The 20,217-nt window shown below is 42.1% G+C and overlaps 1 protein-coding gene across 1 annotated transcript in view; it reads right to left on the bottom strand.

Annotated features, from left to right (window-relative positions):
- Window positions 1–19,446, bottom strand: part of UGT8 (UDP glycosyltransferase 8) — a 30,899-nt gene extending 11,453 nt beyond the window's left edge. Inside the window, exons 1-2 of the mRNA XM_005429555.2 lie at window positions 19,422–19,446; window positions 5,960–6,783 (exon numbers count right to left, since the gene is read on the bottom strand). Of these exons, the coding sequence (XP_005429612.1) occupies window positions 5,960–6,781 (822 nt within the window). The 5' untranslated portion in view covers window positions 6,782–6,783; window positions 19,422–19,446. The remainder of the gene's footprint in view (window positions 1–5,959; window positions 6,784–19,421) is intronic.
- Window positions 19,447–20,217: the final 771 nt, after the last annotated feature.

Raw genomic sequence — 20,217 nt, 5'->3', positions numbered from 1 at the left:
CTGATTATCAAATGGAAATGCAAACCAAGGTCTTAGCAACCCTCTGAGCTGCTCCATATGGAGGAAAAAACTATACAGGCTTTAAGAAAAAACAGTACCAAGTATGGAGACTGTTTTTACTTATTCTGCATACAGAACAAAGTCAAATTAAATTGGTGCAAATTCAGTAAAGAAGAAAATTGACAAGAAGCTAAATTATAAATACAGACCTCTGTACTACAGATACTGACATACAGCCCACCCATAAATCCACATGATAATCTCATTTAACTGAGAAATTTTGTCCGTCATTGTTCTAGTATGACACCTGTGCTCTGTGGATAGTAGGACATAAGAACTCTAAACTGGAGCTTTAAATCCTTTAATCTAATAATTGCAGTTTCTTCTTCATTTTCCTCTTCAGATACAACAGCTTTTCTTTCTTCCTGGGGTTGACCTCCTCCCTTCTCTTTTTTTTTAAACAGCTTTATAAATACATGTAAAGTGTGTACATATAAATATGCATACATATACATACGTACACAATACCCATATATATATTTATATTGTATTTGTATAAAAAAGCCATCAGTCACCACAATTTCTTTGGAAATGCTAAGGTCAGCTGGCTTCTGAGCCTGTGTAAAACCCACATCTTCCAGCCAGACTCCCCTTGCTCAGGCTAAGCAGCAGAACACGCTGCCTGCAGAATTCCCCTTGGGAAGGCTCAGGAAGACATCTCCTCACAAAGCTGAGACACCTCATCCTCCAAAGCAAGGTATTAGCCATAAAAAAATTATCCACTTCACCTTTAAGCAACTAGGACATCTGAAAAGCTGTCTTGATTAATGATTTTTTTTTCAAGTCAGTAATATTAATAATTAGGTTTGCTATTTGTAAATGTCAAGTTTTGAGCACATGCCAACTTCCCAAATTATAGGAATATGGTACCCAAACTCAAGGATATTACAAATACCCCAGGAAAAAAGAACACCCTTTAAATTAAATTCCTATCTTCTGTTTTATGTTATAAATGGGAGAAATATGGGAAAAACACTGGCTTGTTATTTGTCCTCAATGGAGGTCATTCCTCAAAATTTCCAAGAGACACTCAGTTAAACCACTGTGTGTTCCCAAAATGAATAAATCTTGTTAGTTTGTGTGTTCCAATATGAACATGATAAACTAGAATATTTAAAACCACAAAGCCTACTTACAGGAGTAGCTTAATAAAGTGTTGGGTTGCTAGGGGTTTTTTTTGTACGAATGAAAAAAAACAAAGCCACTTCTCTTGGTTTTAGCTTTCAGCTTTCATCATCTGACCTATCCAACATCTAAGGTCTGGAACTTCTATTTTCCATTCCCAATAGAAACAGCTGCTTGAACTCAACAAATAACCAGCCTGGACTGTCATCCATGAACCAAGTAAACTTGCTTTTTGATGGGCAGCACAGGCTCACTGAAAGTTTGGTGCTCCTTGCTCGGCTCATGGGATGCCGGCTTTACGCCTGGCACATGCACCTGGAGAACCTGCCTTCCTCACAAATTTAACTGGAGACACAACCAAGCTCCGAAATCAGCCTTGTGTCCTTTTCCCTGTGTCTTGCACTAAACAGATGCTGAGTCACATTTCTTCCTAAGTTTAAAATGCAGCAGGTACAGCAGACTAGACATGGTTCACCAACCCAGTTCTGCTGGAGCAGCTGAGACTGGACACTACAGTTTTAGGACTGTGGCTACAACTCTTTCTTGTGGATCAAAACATCAAATTCTGCGGGGAAGAAGCTTTATCTAAAACCTAAAATTTCAGAGCCAAAAGACATGATCATACAGTTCAGTACAGAATTCACACAGTGCTGCATCATCTCCACCATCTTTAAAAGACTTTTTGCCTCCCCAGCTGACAACCACATGCATTTCAGAACAGCTCTGGAATTGCTTTACATCACCAGGAATTTACTGTCCAAACAGGTCTGTAAGAACCATTCCCTGGACTTTAAAAATAATACTAAAGTGATGGTGCTATGCCATGCACAACAATCCACTGCTACAGTCTGCAAGGGCTTATAGATATGTCCTTGAATCTGAATGAAGGAGAAAAGCCAGGTTTCAGGAATACAACATCGCTTGATTCTCCCACCTCTTCTTCAAGATACATATCAGTATCAGCTAACACACCTAGTAAACATACAGCTGTCAGCAAGGCTCAGAGAGGGAAAAAAACCAAGAAAACAAAGCAAAAAAACCAAAATACTTTTTAGTGAAGATATTTCAAGGCACCTATTTGCTGCATAGACTTTGATCTGTATAATAACGAGCTCAGATAAGAGACGTCCACAGAGGAGTGAGGAAGTTCCTGTAATTATCTGTTGACAGCTGCAGCTGTAAGGACAAGTTATTACTCCAAAATGAGAGCACCCTCCTCTGCAGCATAAATTCAGTTTCCTCATGGACTGAGTACTTCCCAAGGCAGCTGCTTGGAGCAACCCTCAGCTTCCTGCCCTGATTCGGGGACTTATCAGGCTGATTAATGCCTGGTATGCACCAACCTGGTCACAAGGTAGAAATGCCAGAGAAGAAGTTTCCCAAAAGAGCGTCCCTTTAAAAAGCCAGCTTCATTCAGGTCCCCCTGGAGAAGTGTAGTGAGGAAGAGGCAGAGGAGCCTGTGATTTTCCTAATGGCCAATGACAGTTATCTGCAAAATGCTGCACACCATACCCTCAATAGTTTAAGGCACTGATGACCTTAAGGACTTGATAGCCAGTCTGTTTCTAGCTTTTCATCCTTTGAGGCTAGTTCTGTTCACACTGTCCTCTAAATAATTCAGCATATGGTTTGATGAGATATGCACACAAATCCTGGACTCTGGACCCACCACCCACAAGCAAAATAAAATTTCACAGGCATGTGGGATAAGTCAGCTTAACCATCTCCTCATCTTTTACTGAGCAGCACAGCACACTTAGTGCAAGAAGCACCATCCAAGCCCAGTTTAACCCGTGAAAATGTCACACTGGCTCTCACACACTCTCGCCTGTGCAGAGCTTTGCAAAGCCACCATCGGCCCTCCCAGCACGGCAGAGCAGAGTGACAGGATGTGCTCGGCTTCATCCCCCCGCAGCAGGGATCCCAAGGGGCGATGTGCCATGCCCAGGCACTTCAGCCACCGCCTGCCCTGCCAAGGAGGAAGCCCAAGGCGCCGCAGGCAGCCGGGCAGAGCGGTGACCTCCAAAAGAGCCGCTGCTCTCGCCGCTGGCTCCCCCTCCTTGGCACTGCGACTTCCCGAGGGACACTGCGCCAAGCGCAGCCCGACACCGGGGCACTCACTGCCCGGGAGGGAGAGAAGCAAGCAGGATCGGAGCCTTCTCCAGGCATCCGGGCAAGCTGCAACCCAAAGGCACGCTCGCAGTTCGTATGCCACAGCCGGAGGCTGCCGCGTAATTGCTACAGAGCTCAGCAGCAACTAGAAATCGTGCATGACACAAGCTAACTGCAGGAGCAGAAGGGACCATGTGCCCCAGGATCGAAATATTAATGCAGATGGGACAGCAAAGCTGGGTCAGGTTATGTATTTTTACAGATACACACACGTATATATAAAAATACAGTATTAACACAGATGACCAGCAAAGCTGGATCAGGTTTTTTCCCCTCACACTGCTACACAACATGAATATTCAGCAACCACTGCTACATGCTACCTTTAAATCTGTGCTTTTCCAGCTTTTCTTTCAAGAAGTTCAGGGAACATATGCAGAATCTGAGCAGCCACAAAACAGAGCTACCACATCCCCTGGAATGAAAGAATGGCTGCCATGTAACACCTTAAATGATCTTGACCTTTATCTCCTCATTGACTGCTTGTTACCACCTGCCTCTTATTTTTAACATGCTGCTTATGAACAGAAAGCTAGAACTTTTAACTTACATTTGGCATTCCATTATGATTAAACAAACTACTTGGTTATTTATGGTGAAGGAGAAAAAAAAAAGGAATGAACTATTGACAACACAGGGGTGCCACTACTGAGGTGCCCAGGTAGTCTCAGCTGGTATTTTGAACTTGAAAGAACACCCCTGATTTTTTCCCAATACTTCTCTAGCAGACAAAGTTAGCTACTTACAGGCAGTTTTGCTGAATTCAAGACACCTGAAATACTTTTAATAATAGCTTTAGTGGGCACATGTGTCCTGCTACATGCTCCCCTTTTCTAATCGTCATCCATGGACAAGAAAATGAATTGAGAGAGCTGCTGAAGCATCACCAATTCCAGCCCAGCACAGAAACATGAACTCTGCTTCTGGCTCACCTTAATGCACCAAACTAGAAGCTGCAGAAAATAAATTAGCCAAGGCTGCTGCCTTGGAGATGCAGCAAGAGCAGAGAGCAGCCGCAGCACTCGCGGCTCTCATCTGCCAGGACAGAGGGACGCTTAGGAATTGCATCCAATTGCTCAGCAAACACAAACTGATTGCCCAGTAATTTACCTACAATACACACCACAGGGGGATGTGTAACAGCTTAGGCATGGACAAATGACAGGATAAAAAAGCAATGTGCTCACTCGGTCCCTCTCTCACTTTCAATGAAAACTCATGCTTCAAACACTAAGAAAGAATTGCCTGATCAAATTGAAAAAGTAAATAATGTCTCAGCTCACTAATAATTATAGGCAGTTTCTTTCCCCCTCAGTAACCAATATTTCCCACCATTTACTTGAAACAGACACTACAGGTCTGTTTTAAGGTCACTGTCACTCCTGTTACGCTGAACATCAAAAGACACAAAACAGACAGCATTAACCTCATTGCCCAAATTGAATATGCAAATACCCTTTTTCTCTTACAGGAAAAGGAAATATTAGTCTGGAAAACAAAGGAAAAACTCAATCCAGCCAGCAGAGTTTTCCTGGAGGGAAAAAAGGGATGAACTTTTAGACAGCACAAGGGTACCTTCAGTCTGCTTTCTCAGGATACCTGACCCTTCCTTAACACAAACACACTGATGCACATGTGGAAACAGCCACTTAGAAGCAGCACTGCTATGGTCATCTCTGATGACACCCTGGAGAACAGACAATAGGACTTTTCATACAATAACCAAAGGCTGAAACAGCCATTTTAAGAAGCAAATTGTTGAGCACTGCAGGTCTACCTAGCCCTTTGTATCATCCAGCCAAAAGCATCCATTAAAAATCCCCTCCAATTCAAGATCTATTTGCTTATGCACACATAAAGCAAAGTGCAAATGACATTGTTCTCTGTGAGATTGTTCTGCCTGTCACTCACCACTGTATTGCTCAACAGAGGCATTCTTAGGTATAACATATCACAGTTCACTGAACTAATCAAACTTAATAATTAATCTGTGCAGCCAGGATTCCTGGAGCTAGTCCAGTCACTATCACGGTTTCAGTCTGAAGTTCTGAGCCTGATGTTGTGCACGTGCACAGTAAAAATTTATATCTGAGTGCAGCCTTAGTGCTATTTTGGCCAACTCTTAGCTCCATTTCTCACTTGGTACAGTCTTTCCAGGCTCATGTACTCCTAGTCTTAAGAGTCATTATCAAACCCTAAGGGAGGCACAAAAACAAATACCATAAAAACACCCATACCATGAAGTTACCTAGCATAAACTATCAGCAGCCTTCTTTAAGCATAAACAGTATTCAAACATTCTCCCTCAGGTTCATTTTAAACCAGGTCTGGTTAAAAGCTACTGATGTGATTTCCAAGGCAGAGTGCACTGTTTCTCACCTCTAGTGCAGCACTAAACACCTCACTCAAAAGCTAAATACTTCCTGCATCCAAAAATGATTAATTTTCTTGAATTTGGGACCAACAGTTCCCCTCACCACCACATGAAGTGACTTCCACAGAATATTTCACCGAGCAACAAGAACAGGCCCCACCTGAAAAATCACTGGCATGAGGTCAAGCAGAAAGCACAGGAATTACTGTAAAACTCAGCAAACCTTACTTCTGGCAGAGGGCTGGCCGGCTTCGTTAGAATTCCTCCCACATAAACAACGTTGGGTAGCGTAGGTCTCGGAAACTCCAGCGCTACATCAGTACAAAGCATCCACAGGCTGGATCCATGGACCAAGTCATACATGGACCGCTCTGGAAGAACCTTGTGTTTCTGCATTATCCTTTCATATTTTGGCAGAACCAAAAAACTGACTCCAAATCTTGAAATAAGATAAACAACAGTATTTTTAATCCTCTCGAATAGGTTCATGTGATCCGTGAGCAGCGAGTTAAATTCTGGAACGTAGGACAGAGGAGCTGGAGCACCCACTTCTGCTGGATACCAGAGGCCAGTGGAAAACACGGCGTACTTAACCCCCAAAAGATGGGCTATAACAAATCCACACATCTCGTTGGGATCTACCAGGAGCAGGTCAAAGTTCTCCTGTTTGAGGGCACGCATGAGGTTGCGGTTGCCGACGATCATGTCGCAGTTCTTGGAGTAGTGGTCCAGGATATCGAAGAGCTCGAGGGCGGTCAGCCTCCCCGAGAAGATACTCCTCATCTTGGACTGGAGGAAATCATCCGAGGTGCTGCTGTTAAAGATCCCTGGGTAGCGCTGCAGTCTGTAGTGATTAGATGGAGGAATCTCTCTGCCCTCAGAGAGGAGAAACACTGTCTGGTGACCTTGGTCATGCAAGGCTGAGGCCAGAGTCTTGAAAATATAAAGATGGCTTTCAAACATAATTGGCGGCACAACAACGATTTTGGCAGCCCTCGCTATCCCAACAGCACTCCACAGGAGAATGAAGGCTGGAGCGTACGGCTTCATAGCTGCAAGGAGAAATAAGAGCATTACATCACAGACAACAGGACTGCACTTTGCTGCTTAAGCACACCACCCTTCAGTTTGCATGGTTATGAGTCCTCCTCTGATAGTTACCCACAGGCTTCGAGTTGTCCTCCTTCAAGCTGCAACTTTACTCTGATTTTAGCATAACATTTTCTGGGGTTTTGTTTTCACATAAGCTAACAGGACAGAGAAAATAGAGGACTTTTTTCCTCCTAAAAGGACATGCAAATTCATGCCATGTTTTTCTTTAATATCAATGATGATCAGATACGTAGGAGTGGAAAGCAAAAAATCAGGTAGGAAGATGCTACCACTGAGTAAGAACCAACTTAGAGCCTCCAAAACAAGAACAAGTGTAATAACAGGAGTTAGTACCGCACACATGAACACTGCAACTTCCACTGAAGCATTTGAACAGGCACTTGATTCTCAACTTACTTAAATCAGCACTTCAATGCCCACTTGAACACCAGCCCTACCTATGCTGAAAAACCCCACTGCCATCCTGAAAGCACTGTTCCTGACAGCAGCACACTGCTGGGGAAAGGGAAAATACTGTTCACACATGGCTGGGTGATTTAAAATGCTGTGTGCAGCAGAGGAAAGCAAAGTGCCTTAGAAGCACAACAAGGACATGTCAGAAACTTCTCAGTCACCATCACCCTCCTAGGACAGAGCAATGAGTAAAAGCCAAACCAAACAATCTGCTCTTCCCTCGTGCCAAACCAATCCAGGTGGAAGCCTGAGTCTGTTGCAGTGTCCTTTATAAATAAAAACAACAGATAACACTGCTACTCAGTCCTTCTTATCTCCCTATGGTATAGCCAAATAACCCTCCTACAACCCCCCTCCCTGCTGAGATTGCTCAGGACTTTCTCTTAGTTAATGTTATATGGGTTACCAGCTAACAAATAGAGCATCTCATCTTTTATATAGCTATTTATAAATTACTATATTCCTATACGCTTATTACATAAAAAAATATAAGGGTTTTTTGAGTTATATTACTCTGTAGTGAGTTTTCTGAAGGATATCCTTTTCAGGTAGCTGTAGGCAGCAGTTAGATCTCACCTGAGCTTCTTTTTCCCCCAACTCCCTCAGTTACTCCTCACAGGACTTATTCTCCAGATCCTTCACCAGCTTCACTGGCCTTGTCAGGATGTGCTCCAGCACCTCCACATGGTTCATGAGGTGAGAGGCCCAGAACTGGACACAGCACTCGAGGTGTGGTCTCAAAGGGCCAACTACAGAGGGAGACTCACTGCCCTGGCCCATGCTCAGTTATCCTGAACAGGACCCTGCTGGAGGGTAATGCTCCTTAGCCAAGAGAGGTGTTAGGAAAAGTAAGCAAACACGGTTCACCAATGAAACATCCAAGAAAAATGATTAATCAAGCTCAGAAAAACCCCAATATTAATTCCATGTCCCCATGCTAGAAGCGTTCCCACGGTGTTGAGTTACTGCTCCTGTCAACAAGAGCAATATTACAAAACCATGAATGGAGATGCAGGACTGGGAAACTCAGTTATGTTTTATCAGCAGCAGAAATCAAAGGTTCCAGGAGCCTGCGGGCTCCTGAGGATCCAACACGCTGCCACAGGCCAGCTCCACTTCCATCTCCTGATCCGAGGCCTAGAGCACGGCACAGAAGAGACAATCCTTAGCCCTAAGGCATAGTTTCCATGGCTTGGGGTGACACATGTGTCACCAAAAGCCATGGGAACTACAGCTATCCTTCCCTAGGATGTCGACAGCGTTTCCCCACTGCTTCCTGTTCCCACACTTACCTGGCAGCCAAGTTTTAAACAGCAATCACATGGCACCTTCTACTCCTTGTGAAGGTATTATAAATACTAACAAAAAAACCTGGCAATATAACTAAAACCATTTACCAAACATTATTTTTTATTTCTCTTGCAGCGTATCACTGTCAAGAGATGACACAACACACTTCCCTGGCAGTCTCTACCTTGTGATATCTTCAGAACTGCTAAAACAATAATCACTTCTCAAAAACCTATTATGCAACTCCCCTTTTCAACATAAGCACCTTCCACAGGAGCTGGAAAATATATGTACAGGACCTGCCAAGCCATAGCAATATTAAACACATGATGCTATTAGAGCAATGCCAATTAAGTGACATTTTTACTGGGGAAAATTGCATTGACCTTCTATTGAACTGGCAGGAACCTGCAGCCTCATCATTTCATACCCTGGCCAGACGGAAGTAGGGAGCTCAGGTTTGAATTCTGCTGGAACAAGGGCAATAGGTAACAGCATTCTGTAAGCCAATTAATCACCAGCCTAATTCCCATTTGGCAGACTGGGACTGGGGAATGGGTGGGTGCCTGGTGCCATCAGCAGGGAATCAACACACAACCACCCAAGCTCAGCTCCAGGCTCTCTCCCAGACACTCTCCCACTCCAAGGGCCCTCAGCAGTGAACTCCCCCAGCCCAGCAGGTATTGCCCTGGGACACTTGGCTGTTCCAGTGGGAATTTCTGCTTCAGCTCATCTCCCCAAGCAGCAGGCAGTGCCCAGGCACAGAAGACTTTACAAGTGTCAGGACAAGGCCAAGGGGGTGCTCAGCTGAAGCCAGCTAGTAACAACCAGAGCTCAGGGATTGTTCCTACTAACTCCCAGCCACAATCCAGCTGTCAACTCCCAGAACAAATAACTGGCCAAAAGAAATAAACAGGATCAACGTCCAATGCAACTGCCTTCTGTTTCTGCATACCAGAAGCATGAAAGCAACTATCAGGTGTCCTGAGAGAAAAGAGGAAAGAAAAGCCCAGAGACACAGAATGATGCATTTCTCTAAGATGGTTGACAATATAAAACCATTTTGTACCTCTATCTTAAGTCTTTCTTCTTAGGATTTGCCTCCATTAAAGGTGACTGTTTTGGCATCTGAGCTGGCATGCAACATCCTTTTATCACAGAGGGTGAAAAGGAAAATCCAAATTTGCTAACACTTAAAAAAACGCCCAAAACATAACACCCAACCAAACAACATCCATAAAACCATCACTGAATTGAAGCCATTCTTTTCAGCCAAAAAGGCCCAAAAACAAAGATATGGAGAAAGGCCAGTGCAGAGTGGCATTACAATAGTGAAACCAACTACTCATTGTAAAGGGTTCTCCTATTGGAGCATAACAAGAAAAAGTTAATGTTTAACTTCTTGGTATACCTTTAACTTTATGAGCAGCTGTTGGAGTAAGTTTAATGACCTCTCTGTGAGGGTTTTCAAATGAAAGATGAAGCGTGAGTTTTAAAGGGTTACAGAAAATCAAGCACACTCCTGGACAGTCAGACTGTTGGAGCAGTTTTCAGCTGACCAAAACACTTCTAAATCACAACTGTTTTTTTTTTAAGGAAGTATTTTTCCATTCACCCAGAAGAACCAAGCTGAACCTACAACACAAAGTGTGACTACACAGAATATAATTAAAATTATATTCAGACTTTCAGAATTAAAAAATAGGAGGGAGGATCTTCTCCCCCTTTCTTCACAAAGTTCTGATACTTGAAGGCTGGGCAATGTGGAAATGAACTGAATGAATGGGAAATAAGCGTAGTGCTAGCTGACTTGTAGAATACTAATTTAAACATTAAGACTTAATGTCATTTATATAAACATCAATCTTAAATTATCTTAGATGAATTCCAAGTAATAATTGGTGTAGCAGTCAATTACAGTCCTAGAACACGTACCCAAGATTACATTTAGATTTGCTGCCAATCCTTAATAATCTGCTAATCACTGCTAATAGAACTTTTTGGCATGTTTGAGGGCTTTCTCCTGCTTTACACTCCTGGCTGCCTACCTGCTCTTTCTCAAACTCAGAAATAGCTATTTTGAAGCCAGCAATATCATTATCCACATTTTCCTCCATGGCAGAGAGATCCAGAAGCAGAAGAGGCTCTCACACTCACCTCCATCCAGCACAGCCTGAATGCAAACTGCTCCCACATTTATCACTACTCAAAAGATTAAACAGTTCTTATACGTAAGGACATAAAAAGTCCTTTTTATTCACTAACCAAGAACACTCCTGACTTCAAAAGCAGCAAAGGAAGTTTGACAGAGCTTCAGTTCAGCGATGCAATCTGCGTTTTTGAGTTCCTCCCTTCCATTCAGCCTTTCTTTAGATCTGTTAAGGTTTGCTGAGTTTACCTGGGCAGTTTGAGCAGGACCTCTGCTGGGAAAGGTGCCCTTCATCCCAAACAGCAGCCTCCTCTGACAGCAAAGGAGCAATCTCTGAGCTGCTGATCACTCACCTTACCCAAAGAGCTCAAATTACTCATTACCATTCCACAGAGACAGCACAGGTTAAAGGAACAGGCTGCCACCTCTGCAAGCCCAAACCTGGGAGCTCATTAGCAATGAAATGACTATGCCCAAATGGAAAGCTAATGTGCGCATCCCAGGAATATTATTTTTTTTTAAAGCAGGGAAATGTGAGATTTTCATGTAATTCAGCAAACCAGCAATTGCCACAGTTGTGGTGCTAACATACAGATTTATTCCCTCATCTGGCTCTCAGGATTGTCCCCCTCCCTTTACTACACCTCATTACACAAAACTCCTTATTTTAGAAGGAAGAACACAAACTCTTGGAGCTGTAAACTCCCTAAAACTTGACATTACTGTCTGAGCCAATTGGAACAAAAAGGCAGAAACACCATTTTTTCATTTTACCTTTTTTCCAAAAGAAAGGTGTATTTAATCAGCAACTAAGTTGCACTAAAAGCTGCAGATCTGATGCAGTTTTCACATACGTAGAGGGACCTTGACCAGTTTTCAGTTAAATACAGCAACCACCCATGCCAGGGTGGTCTTCCCCCAGTGAGGCATATTTGGCCTTAGTTATCCCACCTGAGCTCAAAAAACTGGAATCATGAGCAGGGCAGTGTCACCTCAGGAGCCAATCCCACCCCACCATGCCCAGCTGCAGCCTTCACCACTGATAAAGACAAACAGGGTGTCCATTCCTCTCAAGATTAGATGCACTGTAGCTGTAGGAGGAGACACATGGTTGAAAGCATAGCAAGAGAAATGCTGAGGGAAGCTGCAGAAGAACTGGACACAGAGAGCACTACAAACTGCCTCTGGGAAAAAAAAAACCCATAAGCAGCTGCTGATTAGAGTTTACTACTGCTCTCAATAGAAAGGAAGCATTAAAACAGGGAAAGAAATGACCACTGATCCCAGATTGTTGCTTGACATTACCCAATTGAGTGCCACTCCAGCCCTGCCCACTCCAAACTCCATTGACATGAGTGTACTTTGTGTGCAGTTCTGTTTGCTTTAGCTGCTATTAAAAACAGTTTTACTGGTAAAACATGATACCCATCCTCCAGAGGCTTGTGAACACCTCACTTACACAAACACAGAGCCAAGCCCTACAACCCAGGTTGCCTGACCAAAGGCCCTGTAAGCAAAGCCTTTTATCAAGCCCCAGATAGGCAGGAATGACTAACAGAAGGCACTGGCAGTTAGGTATAATGCTGAAAGACAAATAAAATACTTCAAGACAAAGCGAAGGTTTCACTAGTACTAAGTACAGGATGATTCTATGCTAAAAATGCATGTACTCAACCCAAATCTTAGCTGTGCCAGCCAAATACACGCAGTTGATAATAAAGACAAAGTACAAATACACATACACACAAATATGCATGAACTGCATTGATTCCAAACCAAAGGAGTGACCAGAGAGAAGAAAAACTCTTCCCTTTTACACATCCCTCAACATGTCTGATTTTTCATGTTTCCCTCAAATACTTCAAGATTTAATAGCACTCCACATCAGCATTTTTTGGTGAGCACCCAGAAATGGTACCTATGTGAGGAAATGCACTGACCAAATTATGTCTGACAGCACATCACAGAATATAATTTTATCATGGAGACAGGAAGATTTTATTTAGGGGCATAACAGACAACAGTAAGGAAGACCATAATCTTCAAGCAAAAACTTGCCTCCTAACCATTCCTTTAGGCTGGGAAATGTAAAACATGTTCTTAGCCCATAATACTGTTTGCTGTGCTGTACATATTCCACAGGCAATCCAAAATACCCTAACCCTTTAGAAGCATTACAACATTACAGTCAGCATTGCACAAGCTGACTTGAGGCAGTGAATTGCAGTTTAAGATTAGGAAGCACTAGGTACTAGGTGACCTGCGTGCTGAAGAAGCGGCAAAAAAGCACCAGAAATGCAGAAACGTGCAGAGTCTGGGAGCAAAAAATCAGGAAATCATCTGGGAAGAGACTCTGGCACCAGGCATTGTACAGCCCTTGGGTTTATGTCCTTCGATTTTCTTTATCACACATCCTGTTACTAACTGCTGAGGCACAGTGTATGCTGTGATTGCTATTCTGTGTTGCAATGTTTTAGATGAGTGGTGTGATTTGGCTTCCAACCACAGGCTCCTTTTTTCGACTAAATGAATAAATTAAGAAATTAGTAAGACATGTGTATCAACAAGAGCAGGTTTTTGCATTTGCTTTGTAGAGTGTCCCAAACAACAGCTCCTATCCAATGGCTGAAGCACTTCAATGAGTACAAGAACATCTCATCCACAGACAAAAGAGGAAGATTTATAGGCATTACAATCCTCTGTCAGACTTACTGTGTCAGCTATGCAAACAGCAAAGGAGCTATTAAGAGGGAGTCAAAAGGATATGCAATTTATGAAACCACTTTTAGTAACCACTTACTGTATGTGCAACAGGTTTTATCAAACACTGAAGGGTTTTATCTAAGCTTTTGTACTCAACCTTAGTAGAAAAAGGATTTTAGAAATCCTGACTTCACAGGCAGCATGGCAGAAGAGGCACTTCTTCAAAATAAAGGTTCTACAGTTTATACACAACATATTTTCAAAAAGCATGCCAGTAGATGGATCTGTCAGAAGTTACATGGGAACAGAACTCCTATGCAAGGCATTCTGTCCTACTGAAATAACTTTATAGCAAGTGACCAAAGTATAACACTCCTGGTAACACTTCACCACTGGCTTTTGGAAAGAAGTGCTCTGTGGTTCTTCATGGTTACAGAAAACTGCCCCAAACTTCTGAAAAGACTGATCATATCTAAAAGGATTAAATGCTTACAAATATCATCTTTATAAAATGGTTAGGTTCTAAATTACTCAGGATTTCCAAATCTATTAAGAGCAATAATTTCATCTTTTAATCAAGTCCCCTATAAACCTGCATGCTTTGGGCTCATAATGCTGCAGTAGTGACTGTATCAGCCAAAATCTGATTTCCCCGAGAGTCAAGGATTCAACTCTAATTAAATATTTTCATAAGGTGAACTAAGTCCCAGCAGGGCCAAGGCACCTTCCACTCCACCTGACCTACATTCCTTAACACTCCATGCACTAAAACTGAGCAAACAACACAGGAATTATAAACTTTACAAAAGGTCAGTATTTGTACAAGCATCCATTTTCCAAGTTCAGCCCAACTAACTCCATGGAATTGAGTTTCATCAAGATTTTAAAACCTGTGAAACATTAACCTCTGTAGACCTACCAGATAGGGTAATCAAAACAAATCAAAACACATGGAGTCATTTTAATAACCCAAATAAGAACGAATAGAGCAAGGACAGCCAGTCCTTTTTGTACTGTTTTGCACCAGGCATCTCAAACAGGGCATTTCAAGATCCCTATAATTTGTAACACTTTACAAAGTGAGGATTAGCAAAACCAAGCACTCGCACACTGCTCCAAAACCAGCGAGTCTTCCACCAGGGCAGCCTGACCGGGTGTACCAGCGGCTCGGATTTCTCCGCATTGGCGCTCTCCGTGACACAGCCCTGCTCCTTGCTGCCCGTGGTTATCCCAGCCCTGGCACCTTGCAAAGACACCTGCTGCCTGCACACAGCCCAGAGCCATCTGTTTGTGATGAGACACACACACTCCTGGTGGAGAGATTTGTCTGCTTCATGAAAACAACAGGAGAACCTTCCCTGACAAATTACACCTCCTCCTTCACAGCTACCAGGAACTCACTCTCAACACTGGGTTTTGGCAACAACATCCAAGTCCCTTGACAAAGTCTCCTCAGCTCCTGGAGACCATTCCTCCAAGCACCCAGACCTGAAACCCTAAGTTCCTCCACCTCCTGCAGCCATTTTGCACTAGAAAGAACCAGAGATATTGCTTTGACATCAGGGCTGGGGCTATCAACAGAGAGGAGCCAACAGGTTATTCCACATTTCCAGGGGACACCAGTGCTGGTGAAAACATTTTTTACCATTCCTGTTCCTGCTGTGTGACCACTGTGCCCTCAAGAGCCCAGGAACAGAATAACTCACCACAGGACTAAGTGCTGAAAATACAAGGAAACTGTCTACCTGCAGAGAGGACAAGGCGTAAGTGCCACAGGAGCTGATGGAGACAAAGATGCCTCCACTGAAGGGTCAAAGCTGCCCATGGTGTCTTTGCTCTCACACTGGCATCAAGACAGGCTGAAAGAGCAGCTGAATGAAGTCCTAGAGAGATGGAAAAAGGAAAAAAAGAAAAAACCTCACTCTGATTTTCAACATTTGAATTAATGACTGGATCAGCCTTGCTGTAATGACCCTCTGAAGAAGGGGCTGGAAGAAATTGCAGTGCACTTTGCTGTGAGCCTAATTCCTTGGTGCCTGTAGTTATGTGCTACCATCACCCAAGCATGAATTTTGGCTCATGAACAAGCCCCAGGGCCTGAGACAACATTAGTTTTAAAATGAAACCCATTTTACTGGGATTTTCACTTAACTTAAATAATTATTGGGGGGATGCTTTGCTTTTCACTCCAGCTGGCTTCAGCTTGGTACAAGCTCTCCCTGGTCACGCCATCACATGACACCCAGAAGCACTCAATGAATTTCTTTGTTCCTTTTCTGACTTCATCCTATAGCAAATAAGCACATTTTAACAAGCCACACAAACACAATCACAAAGGAAACTATCACAGGTTTGTTTCAGCAGGGGGAAATACAACCTGGAATAAAGTAAGAACACTGCATTTCATCATGCTTTGCTCTTATTCAGCTCCATTAAAATAACTGCAACAACACCACACATGCCAAAAACATTTAGCTTATTCAGTCTGTTAATTAATAGCTTCTGTTTCGAAATTTATGGGTCTGTTTTCTTCAAATTCAGTTGTCGTCTGTTGCTTTCAGATTTGTATTTTGAGTGCCTGCTTTCAACTATCTCCTGGTAGAATCTGGGCCTAGAGTAAGGATCAAAGTGTAGTGTAACAGCTCTCCTGTGTAGTTTAATCCTGAGGTTCTGATTTTAAGAGCAAGACCACATCACTTACCAGAGCTACAGGGGACAGATATCAACTTGGGAATCTTCTAGAAGGTACGAAATACACTCCAGTAAGGGTTGGGGCTTTTTATGTTTTTGTAGCTGTATGAAAATTTTTAAACACACATAAGCTTCCTGTGAATTTCTAGCACTAGTAGTTGAGTAAGATTAGAGTATAATTCAAGAAAGGAAGTCTAGAGTATAATTCAAAATGTAAAGACAGGGTTTGTAGATTTTCAAAGACAGTCTGAGACTAAGTACAATCTGTTAACTCACAAACATTAGGGAAAAGAGAAAATAAATCCAAAGGTTACAAGGGGTCAAGACAAAGATGTTCCCATCTCCAAGACCACAATTCCCAGAATAACCTGGGTGTAAAATCAAAACAAATGAACAATAACTCATCCAGGTACACCCCAAGTGGTTCTACACATGCACATGTCTGTTCCTTCCCACCAAAATGGCACTTCCCAGGTATTCTTCCACTTCTGGAAAGCAACTAAACCTTTCTCAACATGAACACTACAGAGCAGTAAATACCTGATGGGGGTTTAAAACAGGGGGTTTTATAGTCTCTATCTGTAGTTATTTCATTAGTAAGTAGTTTAAGGCAAGAGTTATCTAATGAAAGTATAGTCTGAGACAAAATGATTTGGAATACTCCCATCCTCAAGTGTACTTCCACAAAAATAAAGCTAATTGATAAACAAGCAAAATAATTACCAAACTGTCACAAAGTACAGTAATTAATGACTTATCATTAGGAGCGGTTAAAGAAATATGACTGCTTCACTTCTATATTTTACACACTCAGACCTGTTTTTCAAGATTCTCAACTGAAAAAAAAAAACCTCAGATAACCATCAACCATCCTTGGGCAAGTTTCCACACAAGTCCTCACAAGACTGACACCAACAGCTCCCATTTCCTTTTAGCTCCACAAGTCACGGATGCCCCAAGCACTCGACTGGCCTATCCAGACATGTTACTGAAATAATGCACATGGAATTTTACACTTGGTGCTGCTGGGAAGCAAAATGTGTGTGGACAAAGCTCACACAAACATTTTAAGCTTCATTAAAGTGATACAGTTTTGTGTCCACGGACCAATCACCACACCCATCACCACACACCCCTCAAAGCTCAGTTTCCAGAAAGAATTTCTTCCATGGACCAGCAAGGCTTCATCAGGGGTGTAACTCTTCAGTAAAGCTTTGCTGGCATTCACAGTGCATTGATGTTTGAGCTGAGCTGTGGTGACTTTGGACCATGCCAGACCCAGCTCTCCAGGGGCAGCAACCAAGAACGCTCCAGAGAAGGATACTGCTGCAAGGTCCACCTCAGGATATCATGCTGTTAAAAAGAATTACTGCTGAGCAGATGTGTGCATTTTGATCAATTGGCACAAGTGGCTTCCCAAGCAAACATACAAAAAGAAAAAATCTAGTTCCATGCAAACAGCAGCTATGATCTCTAACAGCTATCTCATTTTAAAAATCCCTAGCACTCACAAATCTGAAGCAGCTACTACATGAAGTGCTAGCTTTGTTTGCTTTCTGCTAGCTTTTTTGTGATTTTTTTTTAAAGATAGTACTTAATTTTTGTTGAAAGTTTTTTCAATACTTTTAAAAATATCTTTTTCATTAATTGGTACTCCTGGCATTAAAGCACCTTATTCATTTGACTTAAGTCAAATAACTCTCAAATCAGATGGGGCCACAGAAAAAACCTAAAACAAATCAAATACAAAATATGTAACTGCATTTTAATCTAAAATCCTGGACGTCTAAAATTAATGTTTGAAGTTTTAGTTACACTTAGGCACTCCATCTTCAGTTATAACAAACAAACAACTTTTTCCAGACTGATGGTGAAAATAATTTCTCTAATGGAATATTAGTCTTGAATTAAGAAACTTGAAAGGTCCTCCAACTTCTACATTCACACTGTTAACCTCCTTCTAAGTATAAGACACAGCTTTAATATTTCATTTTTTTAAAGCATGCTGTTTCCGCAGGGCATCAAGGCTCACTTCCAGCTCAGAATCAGAAGCTGACTCAAGACTTCCCATTAACTCTCTCTGTAGTTACTGAGTAAGAAGGAAAAATAGTCTTAAGTTGCTTATTTTTTGTGAAGTTGAACCATCCATTCATAGGAGCAAAGAACAGCACAGAGCAAAGAAGAAAGTTATGCTTGTTTCCTTATACAAATAAAATTATGGGCATGACAAACCAGTTTATAGGCACAGTTTGGGCTACAAACCATTTAAATGCTTATTTCTTGCACAGAATAGCACGATCTCACACCCTGAGCATTTTAACAGAAATACATCCAAGTGTCATAAAAGATCAAAAATAATTCATCAAAAGGTTCAAGAAACCTTATGTCACAAGTCTTGGAAATTTCCTCCCAGCAAAGCTGTCCTGGAGGAAGGACAGAGAACTCTATTAAATGCTTCCAGCGGATTTTACTTCCTGGAAAACAGGGAGAATAGCCCTCTACAATACCTATTCACAAACACTTGGAGCTGTATCAGAAAGTCAGTTTTCAGCCCAAAGATACTTTCTGAAACAATAAGAAGTCAATCCATGCTGAAATTTTTCTGAGGACTAGAAATACCAACAAAGGAGGTGAATGATGTCAAATGCTTCTCATGTGTCAGCATTTCTCAAACACACTTCTGTTCCCTTCACAAATACGACTTTGTAATAATCAAACAGAAATAAAAATATTTGTTGAAAGTCTAGAGCTGGAGGAATAAAGTTATTTCATTTGCTAATCATCGCATGAATTTGATCTCACCACACACAACCCACTAGGCTTTAATACTGCAGTGGGATTTCTCTGGTGAGTAAAAGACAAGAGATTTGACCAATAAGGAACAAACCAAGGTAAATTCTTGTACTGTTCTGAAGGGAGCAACCTTCAGAAAGAGCAATGTGGACAAAAAGCACTTTGAAGAGCGCAAAGTGGAAAACAGCAGGAAAGATAGGCAAGGGCAACAAACGCTCAGCAGTTTAAGTCAAAACTAATGTATCTCATGGTCAAGAGCATCAATTAGAAAATAACCAAGTCAGGACAGACACTGTTACTCTTTTAATTAGCTCAGAACACTCTTCAAGTAGTGGGAAGAGTATTCCAGCAAATCATGTCCTCTGTGCATGCCTCAACAGGTGCAGGGAAGGCCCCACACACAAAGCCAGGTCAGCGAGGCACAGCAGCCACTCACCCAGCTGCAATTGCCACCGGTTCCATCCCCCAAAACCAGCCCACTGCTCCATTAGCACTTACTCAGCAAGTCACTCACACGGGCAAGGAGAGGACTCAGAGCTCAGGTGACATCACCCTGCACAGAAGGAGGATGCAGGATCATTTCAGATGTCCTCTCCCCCAGTCCTGGTTAATCTCATGGGTTTCTCCACCCAAATCCTGCTTTAGAGCAACCCAACTGTTTAGAAGCATCCTAAGAAAATAAAATCTACTGTTTATAAAACACTGACATAATTCTCACCTCTGAGTCTCAACATTTAACAGACACATCACCAAACAAATATTTTCTCAGGTTCTATAAAGAGCTTCTGTTAACAGGAAATAAACAAAAAAAAAAAAGGAAAAAGAAGTCACAACGTATTTTGTGCTAAATACTTATTTCCCTGTACTTCAACTGAAATATTTTCACAACAACATGAAAGCTGTCTCGGAGCACAAGACTCCAGCACAAACTGGTTGGTCTTTTGGAAAAGAAAAGCCACTGCAGTATCCAGTGTTCGGCCTGGATCAATGACTGAAACAAGCGAACAAAAACAAGGAAATGTGAAGCAAAGGTTAATTGCACACTAGGTAGTGTCAGTGCTTTAAAACTAGCTCAGCTAAAAATCTAAGTGACCTTGTGTGATAATTGCTTGGAAAAGCAGGCAGCTTCAGACTGGAAACACTAACCAAGAAAATGTTGGCATAAAAGTCTGGAAATAAGTAGTATCACGTGAATTATTCCCAAAACTAACTAATTTGGTCATAACACGAATATGACATAAAAAACCATTTATTTCAAGGTGTTTGCTTTGGAGGAGAAGACCTTCAAGGATGC

The sequence above is a fragment of the Geospiza fortis genome, unplaced genomic scaffold (genome assembly GCF_000277835.1).
Source record: "Geospiza fortis unplaced genomic scaffold, GeoFor_1.0 scaffold896, whole genome shotgun sequence".
Lineage (NCBI taxonomy): Eukaryota > Metazoa > Chordata > Aves > Passeriformes > Thraupidae > Geospiza > Geospiza fortis.
This window is presented reverse-complemented; position numbering and strand designations above follow the sequence as displayed.